The 15,195-nt window shown below is 37.6% G+C and overlaps 1 protein-coding gene across 1 annotated transcript in view; it reads right to left on the reverse strand.

Annotated features, from left to right (window-relative positions):
* LHX8 (LIM homeobox 8) overlaps positions 1-15,195 on the reverse strand; it is a 28,527-nt gene that overhangs the window by 11,010 nt on the left and 2,322 nt on the right. Inside the window, exons 2-6 of the mRNA XM_004699326.2 lie at positions 15,006-15,167; positions 10,948-11,069; positions 8,732-8,952; positions 8,083-8,186; positions 2,981-3,076 (exon numbers count right to left, since the gene is read on the reverse strand). Of these exons, the coding sequence (XP_004699383.1) occupies positions 2,981-3,076; positions 8,083-8,186; positions 8,732-8,952; positions 10,948-11,069; positions 15,006-15,167 (705 nt within the window). The remainder of the gene's footprint in view (positions 1-2,980; positions 3,077-8,082; positions 8,187-8,731; positions 8,953-10,947; positions 11,070-15,005; positions 15,168-15,195) is intronic.

Below are 15,195 nucleotides of genomic sequence, written 5' to 3' on the forward strand. Positions count from 1 at the left end.
ATATGTGTTATTGTGTATCGCTGAGTCAATTCCAACTTATAGTGACTTAAACGACAGACTAGCAATGTGCAGAGTGTTTCCAAAGCTGTAATCTTTAGAGCAGCATATTGGCAGGCCTTTCCTCCTCCAGAACTACTAGTAGTTTCAAATTACTAACATGTGGTTAGCACCCAACTATCAACCATTGTACACTAGAGTGCCATGCATGAACATGCACAATCTTGCTTACTGCAGTATTGATTACAAAAGTAAAAAATTGGAAACAAACCAAACTGTACTTTTCTCAATATATACAATAATAAAAATGATGAAACTGTATTTCCAGTAATTGAATGGGGGGGGGGAAAAAGAGGATACCTTTATCCTAGTTCTCTAAGATACACAACTGATAATTCACATATCTAAAAGGATATATGAACAGTGATTGTATCCCGGTACAGAATATTAGAATAAAATTGCCCATCTCTATATACTCTGATTTCATCATGGAATATAACAAAATGCTGCCTGGTCTAGCACCATCCCCCATAATCAGTTTGGGATCAAACACTTGTGATCCACAAAAAAATTATTTGCAGCTCCAGGAAGAGGAAGCTTCACTTCCAGGAATAAGGAACTCACTACCTCCAACGGTAGCCTGTAACACTCTTGTAGCCTTTTGTACAGAAACATTCTTCACCCTTAGTAAAATCTGTCTTTTCCTACATTCTTTTCCACAGTCCGGATCCTGTTCTCTATATGACAGTCCTTCATACCTGAAACACACTTCTGTAAAAAATCCCTGGTACTGTAAACAGTTATGTTCTCAACTGCAAATCTACAAGATGGTGGTTTGAAACCATAGAGCAGCTCATAAGAAAGGGAGAACGTCCATACAGATTACAACCAAAGAAACCTTATAGGGCAATTTGACTCTGTCACAGGAAATCACTAACAGCACCCCACACCAACAACTCCACATGTACCAGCCCTGCTCTGATGAGCTTCTAACCTTCTTTTCTCTAAATAACTGTCTCTGGTGCCTTTAATATTAGCACCCAGCTTCTCAATCTATTATAACTTGGGTTGACTTCCTTAAAAGTTTCAGCCTTTTTGAAATAAACATAATACCGTGCACATTTGAGGTGCTCGTCAGTAGGCCTCATCCCCTCAGAGAGCTGCAGTAAGCCCAGACCTCTGGTGTTCTGAGTCTTTGGAAGAGTGGCAGTACAACCAAATCTTGACCACTGTCACTTTGAATAGACGGTGTGATAATGATGGCAAGCTTTAGTGAAGAATACACACTCATCCCTGCGTGTGACAAATGGTGAAACAGCCTGGCTGCTAACCTACAGTCTGGAGGTCTGAGTTCATCCAGAGGCACTTGGGGAAAAGGCCTGGAGATCTATTTACAGAAGATCAGCTTTGGAATTCCAATGGGGAAGAGCTCTTCTCTGACATACACGCAGTCTCCATGTGTTGGAATCAATTCTACAGCAATTGTACTGGTTCCTTCCACCCAATTCAAGAATTACCTTATGACACACGGTAGAGTTATACCATTTCCTTCCACTGGATTTAATCTTGCTAGTTAGGATTACTTGATTTTGTTCCTTAATCTTTTTTGGGCCTGGAGTATCACTTAATTATTTTCCATGTCCCTAAGCCAGGTGTTCTCAAACTATGGCCCGCGGGCCACATGCAGCCCGCTGAGGACATTTATGCAGCCCGCCGGGTGTTCTTCCCCCACTTGTTTTTTTACTTCAAAATAAGATATGTGCAGTGTGCACAGGAATTTGTTTTGTTTTTTTTTTAAACTATAGTCCAGCCCTCCAACGGGTCTGAGGGACAGTGAACTGGCCCTGTTTTAAAAGTTTGAAGACCCTGCCCTAAGCTCTAACATTTTGACTCAGTTGGCCACTTCCTTCTGAAAGCAATACCCTCTCCCTTCAGCAATATTTGTGCACCCGACCCATTCTCTGGTTCTAGTTATCCTGTGACCAAGTCGCCTAGCATCTCTTACATTGCTCTCTCTCATTCTTTACATGTTGCCGTTTATGTTTTCCTTGTAAAGAATCTCATCCAATTTCATAGCGTTAGCCCTCTATGCCTAAGTCTTCTCCTTCATTTCAAACAGCTGCTTTCATGCCAAACTGCCAATCCATAATTAATGACATGATTAACAGAGCTCAAAGAAAAGTTACTCCCCAACTACCAAACCAGTGTTTCCATAATCCCATTAACACCACCATTTCCAATAAACCTTCTCTAACTCCCGGTTCATAATTTTTGTTCTTAAGTTGCCCTTTTATTTGACTCTAGCATCCAGCACCATCAGTTTGCAGCCAGTAATCTTCCTGAACTAATTTTAGAACCAACACCTCACCCTTGAGCTTCTTTTTAAAAAGTACTGTTTGCCTGGGAGCCCAATTGACCTGTCTACCTCTCTTTAGCCCCTGCCAATTCCAGTCCTGTCCATGTATGGTCTCTAAATCTTTATTCTGAAATCATGGCTTTTTCCTGCATAAAAATGAATTCTGTATTCATTGGCCTTTCCAAGGTACAGCCTAACCATTTTATCTTCCATCACTTCTAATATAAATCCTCTATTCTAATAATCTACTCTAACTCATCCTTACCTAGCTTGTTCATTATCACTCCCTCTACCTTACTCATTTAAGATCACCATTGACACCCCCCCACACACACACACAGACTCACATACTGACTCAATGATATAATAGTATAAACAACACTCACTAAAAATGATGCATGGATTGACTTTTTCTAGTCTACGGATCTCGAGGTTGATGGGCTGATTAGCATGAAGTAGTATGTGTACAGGGCCCAAGAAAGCCAGTTATAAGATTTGCACTGTGCAGAAACCGGAAATGGAAAGTTTATTTTTGATATTTCTTCACAAAGAAAATCAATACATACTCAAAAAGACCTAGAATGCGGACTTTTGGTACTCCTGTTGGGTAACCTTTAAAATAATCACCTGTATCACACGCCTGCTCAAGCCTGTCCTCTCTGCCAGTTTCTGGAGGGTCTGGGCATCTGGGTTGTTGTCCTGAGCAAACTGTGCCTGCATAACCTGTTTTGAGAAATACAGGTAGTAAGTAGCTAAAACTAAGAATCTGCATTTTGAAGAGACAAGAGAAGAACATGCACAATAAAATGGGCACCTGTACTTTATTACTTGACTATTACTAGGGTATGTATCAATGACAAAATGCATTATTTTATACATTTAAACACACATTACTAATGCTTATTTGTTTTTTAATAACACTCTTCTACATAAAAGCTTATCTCTCAATTATGGTATTAAAAATATGTTCACCTTCGTTCCATTCTTATAACCCACGAATGAAATGCTTAAGTTGGGTTAGTCCTGCTTGCTATCCTTATTATGAAAAACTTCCAGTATTAGAAAGTTTAATACAGTATAAAAAGCCTATTTCTAACCTTCGTGGAAAAAATGAGGTTCATGGCGCCTAATTCAAGCCCCTAATATAAACTTTATTAGCCTTCACATAGTATACATCTCAGCAGACAAATTATACTTTACTATAATGACCGTCACTGCTTGAGCATTTGCTGCATACAAGAAATATGTAGGTTCCTAAACAGACAGACAGCAGTCCACTGAGTAGGAATTTCCAATGCAGCTTCCAAGCATTTATACATTGAAAAAGATCACTTGATTCTGATGGGATCTTTTGGTCTGATACACTATGCTAAATGCTGTGAGACACTGATATGTGGGGGAAGGGGGGAGGAGATGATTTAAACAAAAACAAAACTGTCTCTAGTCTCAATTTCCTGGGAGAAAGATCCCAATATTTACTACTTCTAAGGCAAAGCAAATATGAGAGCACAGGAAGTAGGGGTTGGGAAGTAACATTAAAAGCACAAGAGCTTTGGCCTCCCTCAGAAAGAGAATTATGAGAATAAAGGACACGTGAGCTTTTTTCTTGAAAATTGATAAATGGGGAAAGTATTATACAATGTAAAGAACTGATAATATAGAATGAGGGGAAAAGAGTCCTGAATCTAATATGACTCTGTTTGCCTACAGCCAGCCACGTGTGCATGCACGCGAGGGGGGGGGGGGAACCTACATAGAGACCCTAATACCACTCGCCTCGACCCCCTTTCCATCAGGCAAAACTTAACTCTCCCCTGTGCTCCCCATATAATACAAGAGGACTTCAAAGAGTTGGTGGAAAAATTCCATTATCGTTCAGTTCCATTTTCCATACATTTCGGAAGCCCTCGCATACTGACTTCCACGTGCACTTGCCAGGGGGTAATAAAATAACAGTACTTTGAAAATCTAGCCCTGCAGAGCAAACGGTGAGTTCTTTGAGGTTATGGGGAACATGTTAGTCTTTATATCCCTAGGAGTTAACTACTCCCTTTCCTGTCACATCGTGTGCACTTAAAAGAGTTTGTGTGAGAGTAAACTTTGAGAATGTGCAGGAAACTGTGAAGACAACGTGGAGAAAATAAACTGTATTGTCCTTAGGAGCCTTAGTATGTTTACAAATTACCGTATATTCTTGTGTATAAGCCAAGTTTTTCAGCACATTTTTAATGTCGTTTTTTGTTGTAAAAGTAGGTGTCTTGGCTGATATTCAGTTCGGCTTCTACTTGAGTATATTCGGTATGTATTTTTTCAGCCAAGTTCTCGCTAGTAATTTTTTTAGATTAAGGTGTTCCTTACCTATAAGGACAGCAAGTAGAATAAATGTTTTTTTGGGGGAGGGGGTGCAGTGGGAGGGGGGGTAGAGTAAAAGAGAACGGATATCAAGGCGTTCAATAGGGAAAAGAATATTTTGAAACTGATTGTGGTAGCAAGTGTACAATACTGCTTGACATGACTGAGCTATGTAATGATATGGCATCTCTATTAACTCCCAATAAAATGTTATTAATTAAAAAAAAAAAAAAAGGTGTTCCTGGCATCCTATCCAGCAGTATCATGGCTACAGAGTCAATGTAAACAGTATAAGGATTTTTTATTTTAAAATAATCAGAATCAGCTTGAAAGTTTATAATCTCGCTAAGTGCACATTTTTTTTTTCTTTCTTTCCTATTCCAAATGTGCTACTGTGCTAACGTCATCTACAAAGAGGGTTGTGTTTATGGCAGCTGAGCGTGTAACACTGCAGAAAGTAAAAGACTGAACAGGTTGGGGATTTGTGCAGGGTCATTAATAGTGGAAACAAAAACAGTATGCTTTTCACCAAGGGATTTCAAATTCACAAGTTTAATAATAGAACCAAATCACAGTTAGTAATGCAACTTTGCATTGAGGAATAAAAGCAAAACCTAAACATTAATTGTTCTGAATTGGGTATAATGAAAGGAAAGTAGCTGTGCTCCCTGATCTTCCTTCAATTCATGCTAGGTTTTGGTCTCACACACAGAGAAAAAAAAAAAGGCCTTTAAATTGGACTATTCCGCACTTACTAACCAGTGCTGATGAAACCACTCCATTCCTTTACTCGGTTCTCCAAACTACATTATAACTCAATGAGGGAACTTCTGCAGACATATGTCATTATGAGACCAGAAGAGTCTGCCCGAGAGCAGCAGACCAGCGCGCTCTGCAAGTCCATGAAAGCCTCTGCTAACCTCGGCATGCTCAACACAGCAACCCTGAGCAACACGTCCCGAGTGCCATAAGGAAACCGCAGTATTCAGGGGAACATCTTAAATATCATTTCTGCAGCGGAAGACAACATTTGGAATATTTTCCCACCACACCCCGTGAGTCTTAAAATATTCTCTCTTCTCGGATTTGTAAAGGAGGATTGGGGGAAATTATTTTATTTATTCTCTCATTTTAACTCTCCTGCTTATATGTGCCTAGTCATGGACACTCTTGGGTCATTCAGTGCTCACCTAAAGTATTTTATTATTTTGCTGAATTCAAAAATTACTTGAATAAATTCAGTTTTCAGGCAAGACAATTTGACAAGGACCTATACTGCCTGATGTATGAGAGGGCCTACCAAAACACATTCAGGGTTTTTAAGCACTATAGCAATTCTAGATACCTAAATTATAAAGCATTGTTTGAGGACTGTCTCCTTTGTTTCAGTCATTGTCATCATAACATAGATGCTAATGAATATTTAATAAATGAACATTTTGAAAGCATATCACTTCTTGATTTCTGTCTTCAGAATCTATGAGTTTGACAAACATTTCTTAAAATTATGACTCATCACATTTTCACACATTAATCCATGGTTCAAATATCTGGTACATGTTCACAATTTAAAACGGTAAGACTATCTACAAGATTCAGAGTCTACTTTTTGTTTCAGCAGCTGCTGATCATAGTGGAGTTTTTCTTAGGCTCAATTCTAACATGGTATACTGGGGAGACCGTACAAAATGAGAAGACCATGAAATGAAAGAATTGGGGAAGCAAGATCCAAATTTCTTCACACTCATTCACTTGGTGCCCTGACTTGAGAAGGCAGCTCTCAAACCTCTTGGCTGGGACTAACCTACTTCAAAAATTGTTGCCAGAGTTAAAGGAGATAATTCAGATAAAACACTTGGCATATGACTTATCACACAAAGGCCTCAACAAATATAATTCCTTTTTATTTAACTAGTATCTTTAATATCTTGCTTCATGAGATCGCATATCTATCTAGTGGTTTCAAAAATTCACAATTGTAATTTTAATAAAGTTCCCTCTAAAGTTTTCACCATTGTATAATTATAGAAATACCTTTATAGAGACAATCAGTATAAAAATACATTTATAGCAGGAATTATATTTTAACCCAGATTCCTTTTAGCTGTTAGATGCTTTGCTTGCTCTTCCACCTGCACTCCTGTCCCCTAATTTAGGGCTTTATATAACCTTCATTACAATGCAATGAAGCATCTTCAAAGACCAGGTCCAAACAAAGCTAAATCTTTAAATTGCCGGTCGTTCCCTTACTGTACTTTATACCTATCGACTCTATGTTTATTGCCAGATGGCTTCCCAATATTTGTGTGATGTCCGTGGTTAATCCCTAATCAAATTTAAAGTAAAACTTCTCTCTTGAAACACTTTTATTGCATCACCTTAAATACCAACAGATCTAATACAAAATGTAGTTTTTCAAAAAGTTACTTTAATCCACCTGTTAACATTGTGTAAATATTCGATGTTAAAATGGATACTATGTATAAAGCACCCAGCAGTGCCTGGTATATGGTAGGTGCTCAATAAAGGTTACTTTACCTTAACATAAAACAAATACCTCAGCCACATTAATCTTTTAGAAAACGTGATTTCGTTATCTGAAAAAATGCCAGAAAGAATCATTATATGTGTAGACGTAAAAAAATAAAACAAGGACTAATTACTTAACTATTTTCTTGACAATTTCTATACATCGGATTTATGACAACCATAGTTATATTTAGAGCAGCTATACTGAAAATAACCCCTTTCTTTTCAGGAGACAAAATTAACTTTTAACATCGGAATTATGAAATTATTCCCTCTACCCCTCTAGAAAACAAGAAAGGGTCAATTCTGTTGGAGACAACCAGCAGATGCTTGTTCAAGCTGAAGTATATTAATTTCCTACTCAGTATATTATTTCCTACTCAGAAAACATACTAGCTTGCCCGTTAAAAGCCTGATTGTGGTTTGGTTAACACATCAACACATCAGTGTTCTCTAAGCCCACATACAGTATTTTTTTTAAGAGTCTCAAAACACCTTATCTTCTGTACAGTTGTATGTAATAATGTAACTGCTTGGGTTAAACCGATTTTATTGGGAAATCAGAACAGATTAACATTTTGTTTCCACTTTAATGTTGATATCAACAGACCTCCAGAAACAAAGCCTGAAAGACTAGTCCATATTATGACTCTGGGATTATTGATAAACATTTTGGAGCAGTAAGTATGTTTCCATACATTCATCAAATCAGTGTTCACAAAAAGCACAACCAACTTTTAGAAAACAGAAATTCTTTTAGGTATGACGGAGATTGATGAGGGTTTTTTTTCATTATTATTTTATTTTGGTGAGGAGGGGCTTCCAAAATCATAAATTTTCATGTCTACCTGGAGCTGATCTGCGGTAAAACTGGTCCGAGCTCTTTTTGCTGGTTTTGGATGATTAGCATCTTGCTCTGTGAGGAGGGCACCTTCCACACCAATCCCATTACCTGCATTTAAAAAGCACAAGATTCATATTGATAACTCAAAAGGGTCCATGTGGAACCTGTGAGAACAGGTTTCTTGCATTTCTCAGCTTGGTGTGAAACTGTATATATCTTCTGGGTTGCAAATCCCCATGCTTTAAGTTTTAAAACAAAGCACAAATATCCTATGGGAACAGTATTTCATATGTTTAGTCAAAAGTGCCAGAAGTTAGAAATATATATGTAAAGCCCACCCATAGAACGATAAATACAAGGAAACAACTGAATACATAAAGAAAAGCAGAAACACCGCCCCCCCCCCCAAAAAAAAAAAGAAAGCAGAACCCTAATTCCAGGCTGCTCCAGAGCATGTGGCATAAGGCTAATACATACAGGCCAGTTTTCCATGTATATACACAGACAGGGACCATCGCCAACAGTCACATCGTTAATGAATTTTACCACCATTACACACAGAAAGACATAATGCATTAAGGTAACCATAGGAAAAAAGAGTCTTTATTCCTGTTTTCACAAAAGACTTAAAGGCACTTTAAGTATATACTTACCATTTTCCACTTCTCTTTTTAAGTTATCCAGCATGCAGTCATAATGAACTCTGCAGAGAACTTTCTCTTCCACCAGCGCAAACTCCTCTCCTGTGGAAAGCTGCCTTTTACAGGAAAAACAGGCAAAGCACGCCAGGTGATACACATTCCCTTTGGCCCTGCGGACCCAGTCAGTAGAATGGATGTGCCTCCCACATCGAGAGCAGCGAGTTCCATATCTTCTACAGTAAAATAGAAGGACAGGAAGCAAAGATGTTAACGCTGACTCAGACAGTCATCATCAAAGATTAATTAAACAATTATGATACTCATTAGATTGACGTAAATATTTTTTGTAACTGTTGAAAATGAAGCAGGGTCTGATTCTTCTTCTATAGGTCAATATGGTGAGTGATTAAGACATGACTGGGCCACAGTGCAAAATTGTTTTGGAAAAACAAATCCTCATTGTTACTCTACGGAAGACTGGATGGTTGTTCTCTTAAAATAAATGGAATATGAGATTCATATCCCTCCAGTTTTATCAAAGAGTATTTATAAATTTAGAGATATTCAAGATACAAATAGACACACCTGTTAAGTGCAAAAACAAACCAACCAAAACAAGATTAATTTCACAAATAATAACTTCTTGAAGCTGAATATTAAGTATATGTTATATACAGAAACACACACACATATATAAACACTTGAAAGTAAAATTATCAGACAATGAGTAGGATATTAGTTCTTTACCCTAATGGGCAAGGAAGGCAGGCTCAGAAATACTCCCTTTGGTTGAAGAGATACAGCACTGTTACTCATAGCAAGAGAGAAATCCAAAACGCTCTTAAGTATCCGGACCTTAAAATGTAGGTTAATCTTAACATAAAGCCAAACTAGATGGTAAATCCTGTCTTCCCTCTCCCAGTCTAAGTCGATGCTCTACTAGAGTTGCAGGCATAGTCAGACATACCCAGATCTACTAAGATTATTACATGTGTTTGTCTATCCATGTTTAGAGTTGATATATTTTGTTACTCTAAAAAGTTGAATCCTAACAATAAACTTCAGAATATAATATGAAGCAACTTAAAATTTCTAAAAGACTTGATTTTTAATAAATCTCTTAAAACTAAACCTTTCACAGAGATTTAAGTGTTTATAAAATTAAGATTAGTATATCTTAAGTGAGAAGAGGCAAATTATTATATAGTTAAAGAATAGTAAGATAAATTAATGAGAACTCTGCTTTCAGTAATTATAAAATTCTGTGACATTACAAAACAATGGATTCTGGATTTAATGAAATGCTTCAAAAATAACTTGACAATTTTATTCAATTCAATAACTAAACTCTCTGAACTCATTTTCTGAAATGGAGTATAAAAAGCATAATTATTTTTACAAACTTCATTATGTTTTATTAATTTACTTATTTCACAATAAATGGTTTCTGTTTGTTTGGAAGCGAAATAAAGAAAAAATATACAGTAGTTTTGAAGTCATGGTGAGACTGGTTTCAATTTCTAGACAGCTGTCATGAAAGCCTAAATGATATCCTACATGAAATTTCACATTTAAACAATTATGGCACAGAGAATATGTTACATTTAAACATCAGATACAAATACAACCTCACAAAACAAAGATAAAAAAATAGGCCAAAAAAGTTTTCTAAGTGGAATCATTAGACGTGGTGTATTCGTGACATTGGTTCTTCAGTCCCCAAACCACCGGCATTTTACAGATGTACAAACAGGCTAATTCAATATGGAAAGTTGGTAAAAGGTTAGGAAAATCTTGATATTTCCCCCCTCAATTATTTCGGGTTGCCATTGCCTACCAAAAATGGGGTTTTATCACAGGAAGTCATCTTGTATTTTCTTTGTACTTGTTTCGTTTTGGCAAAACAAAAACAAAGCAAAACAAAACAAGGTTCGTTCCCTTATAAAAAAAAAAATACCTAAAACTTTCATACCCAAAATATAAAGACTACTTCATATTAATGTTAGCGAACTGAATCCTAAAGGTTACAGGTAAACATGTTAATTTTGTTATAATAAAAATGAAACCTCAAAGAAATACAAAAGCCTCATTTTCAAATCTATATATGAAAACTGAACTTTAATAAATAAAATTATAAAAGAAGGCCTACTTACAAAATTCTCTCTGCACTTCTTTGGGATGAATTACTCAGAGGGTCTATTTTATGACTAAGTAGTTTCATAGTGTACCTGAAATAATCAAGTTTGCAGAAAATGTCTTTGTCTTTAATGTAACAGCTGGTGTGTCTTCCTAAGGAGGTTCTGCAGACACTACAGGAGAGACATCGAACATGCCAGCACAGGTCGTTCACCTACGAAAGGAAGAGGGTGGGGTGAGAAGCCATGCTATTACCACACTTATGAACAGCATTCAGTGGTTTTGTGGATTAAGCAATTTAAAAATTGATCCCTTAATATTTTAATACATGCTTTGAATGTTTTCATCCAAAAGGCACATTTACATAACGATGCATCTGGATATATTCTTTTTCAGATCCTCAACCACAATATCGCACAAGCATATCTGACACTTCAATTTTATTTTTTTATTCCTTTGAGGAATCTAGAATATTTATTCTCTTCTTAAACGGAACCTCCATGAAGCTAGGGAAATATGTATCGCATATACAAGGTTTTTTCCTTTCTTTCTCTCTTTCACCAAATGCCTTGCACGATGCTAAGGCAGGGAAGTCACACACCTTCTCAGTCTTCTTTTTGGCAATCCTTCTTTTTGGCAGTTCCTGCTATGAACTGCAGCCCAAGTTGAGAGAGGGAGAAAAGGGTGGGGAGCCAGTTTGTAAAAGGAACTCTGACCCTAAAAGCCATGCAACCATGTCCCTCATGAAATAAAAATTGCTAAAGTAAATTATAAATAGGGGAGAAACCCTGGTGCCATCTAACACTAAATAGCCACACAGAAACAGAGAGTCTTCAAAGGAGTCAAGTATTACTTATCCTGATTAGGGTTAGTGGTGTGGGGGGGATGCAGGAGAACTTAATTATAAATGATTTAAAAGAGGTATCCAACCATCATTGTCTGTTTATATCGAGTAGTAAGGTACAAAATGGTGTTTGATAAATCACAGTGATTTATACTTTCTAAATAAGAACAAAACATGGAACAAAGCAATAATTACCCTCACCTTAAATTAGTGCTTCTGTACTACAGGTACAACTCTAGCCTTTAAGAATGAAGGTGCGTCTTACATTGAACCTGCCTACAACACAGGTGCTTTTGTTGCAAGAACAGCGAACTAGATTTGTATTCAACTAAATTTATGTGGAACATCAATGATGCAAAAACACTTGTTATACACTACAAATTAAACAAATGTTCAAAATAGAAAAACAAGGATTGTAAATTATGGTTTCTGTTACACTATTTCATAATAAAGAGTAACTTCTCAATGATTTTCATTATCGTACCACTACTATTCACAAGGTTTCTGTGGTTTGAAATATAAAGGTTACTTGCAGAAGCGGAAAAAAAAGTTTCATTGTCTATCCTAATTATAGATGTGCTCACAGTACTAATATAAACTTCTAAGTTTTTATGTTTTAGTCAAAATGTTACATGCTCACTTATAGAAGAGAGGAAAGAAATTTTTTCTTCACTCTGAGAAAGCTAGAAAAAATATTGAACATATGAAATGCTTGTTCTGGAAATAAGAATCTATTTTTGTTCTATTTTTCTGAAGAGCCTGACTGTCATAATGTTTTAAATCTCAGACTTTTTAAAAGATTCCACTTTTTAGGACTTTTTGCATTTTGATCTGTTATATCTTTCTTTTCAGCAGGGGCAGACTACGGCTTCCGGGCAGAGTCACACCACCTCTCTAGCTGTCTGCTCAAGTCAGACCTAATGTCTGGTTTGCCATCTTTTCTCAGAGTACATTTTGCACGCACACACAAATGTCTCTTTGTCTCTGGCAGGAAGAAAAGTGCGGGGGGGAAAAGTGAAGATCCTGGACGACACCAACCTCCCTGATAGCTGGTATTGATAAGTATATGCCTAAGTATCTGACTAGGGCCAAGCCAGAAAAAACAAAACAAAAAAGGACAAACAGCAGTGCACTGGCGTATTGAGGGTGGGGTCCTTATGTCTAATTCATTCACACTTTTTCATTCTAACTCCATTTTATTGTCTATGTAAATAGATCCTCAAATATAATATTGATTCCAGGTCAAACATTTTTTTTAACCAGTGACTAGAGTTGAATTTAAACTTATCTGGAAGAATATTAAAAAACAACAACTATCAATTTTAGAGTTCCTATGCAATCCTATCATGTCAAACTTCAGTAAGAGCTAATACACTAGTATGTAAAAGAGATGGGTCGATTAAGATTGTATGTATAGGGGTTCAGTGAAACATGCCAGTACTGTTACAAAGAAGATTTCATATATCTCATATATTTTATATAATATAAACATATATGACATATTTAATACCAAAAAATTAACACTAGAAACTACATTATCAATTTCAGAGGATGTGTTGAGTCACTTAGTCATAACCCTTTAGAATAATTCTTCCGACTATACAAATGACTGAGGGTGCTCCCCGAAATCAAGAAGCCTAAGTAGACCTAAGAGACAGCTTTAAAACATCCAAAAAGTTCAGGCCTAGAAACACTGAAGATGAAATCTTAAGATTGAAAATGTAATGAGAAGTCATTAACTTGACAATTTTTAAGAGTCAAACACCAATATTAACTCAACCATGTCCAATGTTTTTATTAACACTTATTTCAGTGTCTTATTTGGGCTATATCTGTAAAGGCATTCCAATTTTATATGTAAAGCATTTACTTTATACTTTCAGATAGAAACTTACAGAAACTCAACTTCCTGTTGTAAACTCATACTCTACATAATTCATCTTCTTGAAAAACTGAGTGCAGGGGCATAGAGAGTAAATTAGCTTGCTACTAATTTCAATGCAGGAGAGAATTATTTTAAATGGTGGTTTTCAAAAAAATGATTGAAGTTGAAAACCCCCCATATTAGGTTTAAGACACGTGAGAGCATGGTCCTGACTACAATGACATGAGTAACAGTGACCTAAGAATTTCTCTTCCTAAACTCCTCCACAAGATGTTATGGGCAACATGAAACAAATTAAAACAGTCAAATCTCAAATCACTTGAAGCACTTCATCTCAAGCTTCCACATCCCCACCCCCTTCCAACTTAACATTAATTTCTCTTATTTTTCCAGCACTGGAGATGACAATAGGATCCCTGGTGGTGCCTTTCAAAATTAGGGGCTGGCGACTTCTAGGTCTGGGTAGAGTGAGGTGGGCGTTCTAACCTACTAGTCAGTTATGTTCCACAACAATGTTTTGTTTTGAAGATGACATTTGAAAAGAGTATTTTAGTGGTGATGTATTAAACCTTAAGAAGAGCAGGACAGGTTTTTTGGTGTGTTTGTTAAGTTGAATGTAACCCCATAAACTTTCACTTTTGGAGGGGCCTCAAAACAGGCATACCAAAACCCAAACTCACTGCCACTGAGTCCATTCCAATTCCTATGGACCTCACAGGAAAGAGGACTGATCTTTGGGGTTCTGGGATTATAAACCTTCATGGGCTCAGACTGCCTCATCTTTTCCCCAGAGGGCAGCTGGTGGGTGTGAAAAGCAGACTTTGAAGATAACAGCACACTTAACTTTCAGGGCCACCAAGCTTCCTTGTAAATAGGAGTACACCTATGATTTTAGCAAATAACCAGAGAAGGTATTTTAAGGCACTTGACAGTGCTTCTAGCCAAAGAGACTGCGAAGGGAAATCAGTTAAACCTAAAACACCACCTGGAGCTTTTATAAGTAAGCAGGAGCTTGGGTACTATTGTGGGTGGGTGGAAATTAGTGGGGCGATGCAACGGCTTTAATAAAGTAATAATCCAGTGATCAGGTAAGTCCTTGTTTTGGGAAGGATGCATGTTTTTCCTACTTCCGTTTCCTTCCTAATGCCTGAATCCAACGCACATAATTATCCAGAAATAAGCACTTTTAGAACTAGGTATGTCCGCTCCGCAGAGGTTGCTGTGCAAACACATGGGGGATCAGATGGCATGATTTCTTCGCCCAGTGTTCCCACCTCGTGGGTTGTTCCGGGCAGGGCAGTTGGCTCGCGCCAGAATTTGTGTAGAAAGAGACAAACAAGAAACTTTTCGCCTTGCCCGATCTCCCGCGGCCCCGCCCTACCTTGAGAAGGTATTTGTCCACTAAAGCGGCCCCGCCCTACCTTGAGAAGGTATTTGTCCACTATCTCCAGGCCGCAGCTGTTGCACACACACTTGCCAGGGGGGCAGCCGGAGCCCGAGGCCATGGACCGGGGCGACGACGACGGGGACAGCGGGGCCGAGGAAGAGCTCGAGTCCTCGTCCCCCGCTCCCTCCGGGCTCACCTGCAGGAGGCCACACGGCGCGGTCGCA

This window comes from Echinops telfairi, unplaced genomic scaffold (genome assembly GCF_000313985.2).
Source record: "Echinops telfairi isolate 266 unplaced genomic scaffold, ASM31398v2 ScPeMD7_443;HRSCAF=831, whole genome shotgun sequence".
NCBI lineage: Eukaryota > Metazoa > Chordata > Mammalia > Afrosoricida > Tenrecidae > Echinops > Echinops telfairi.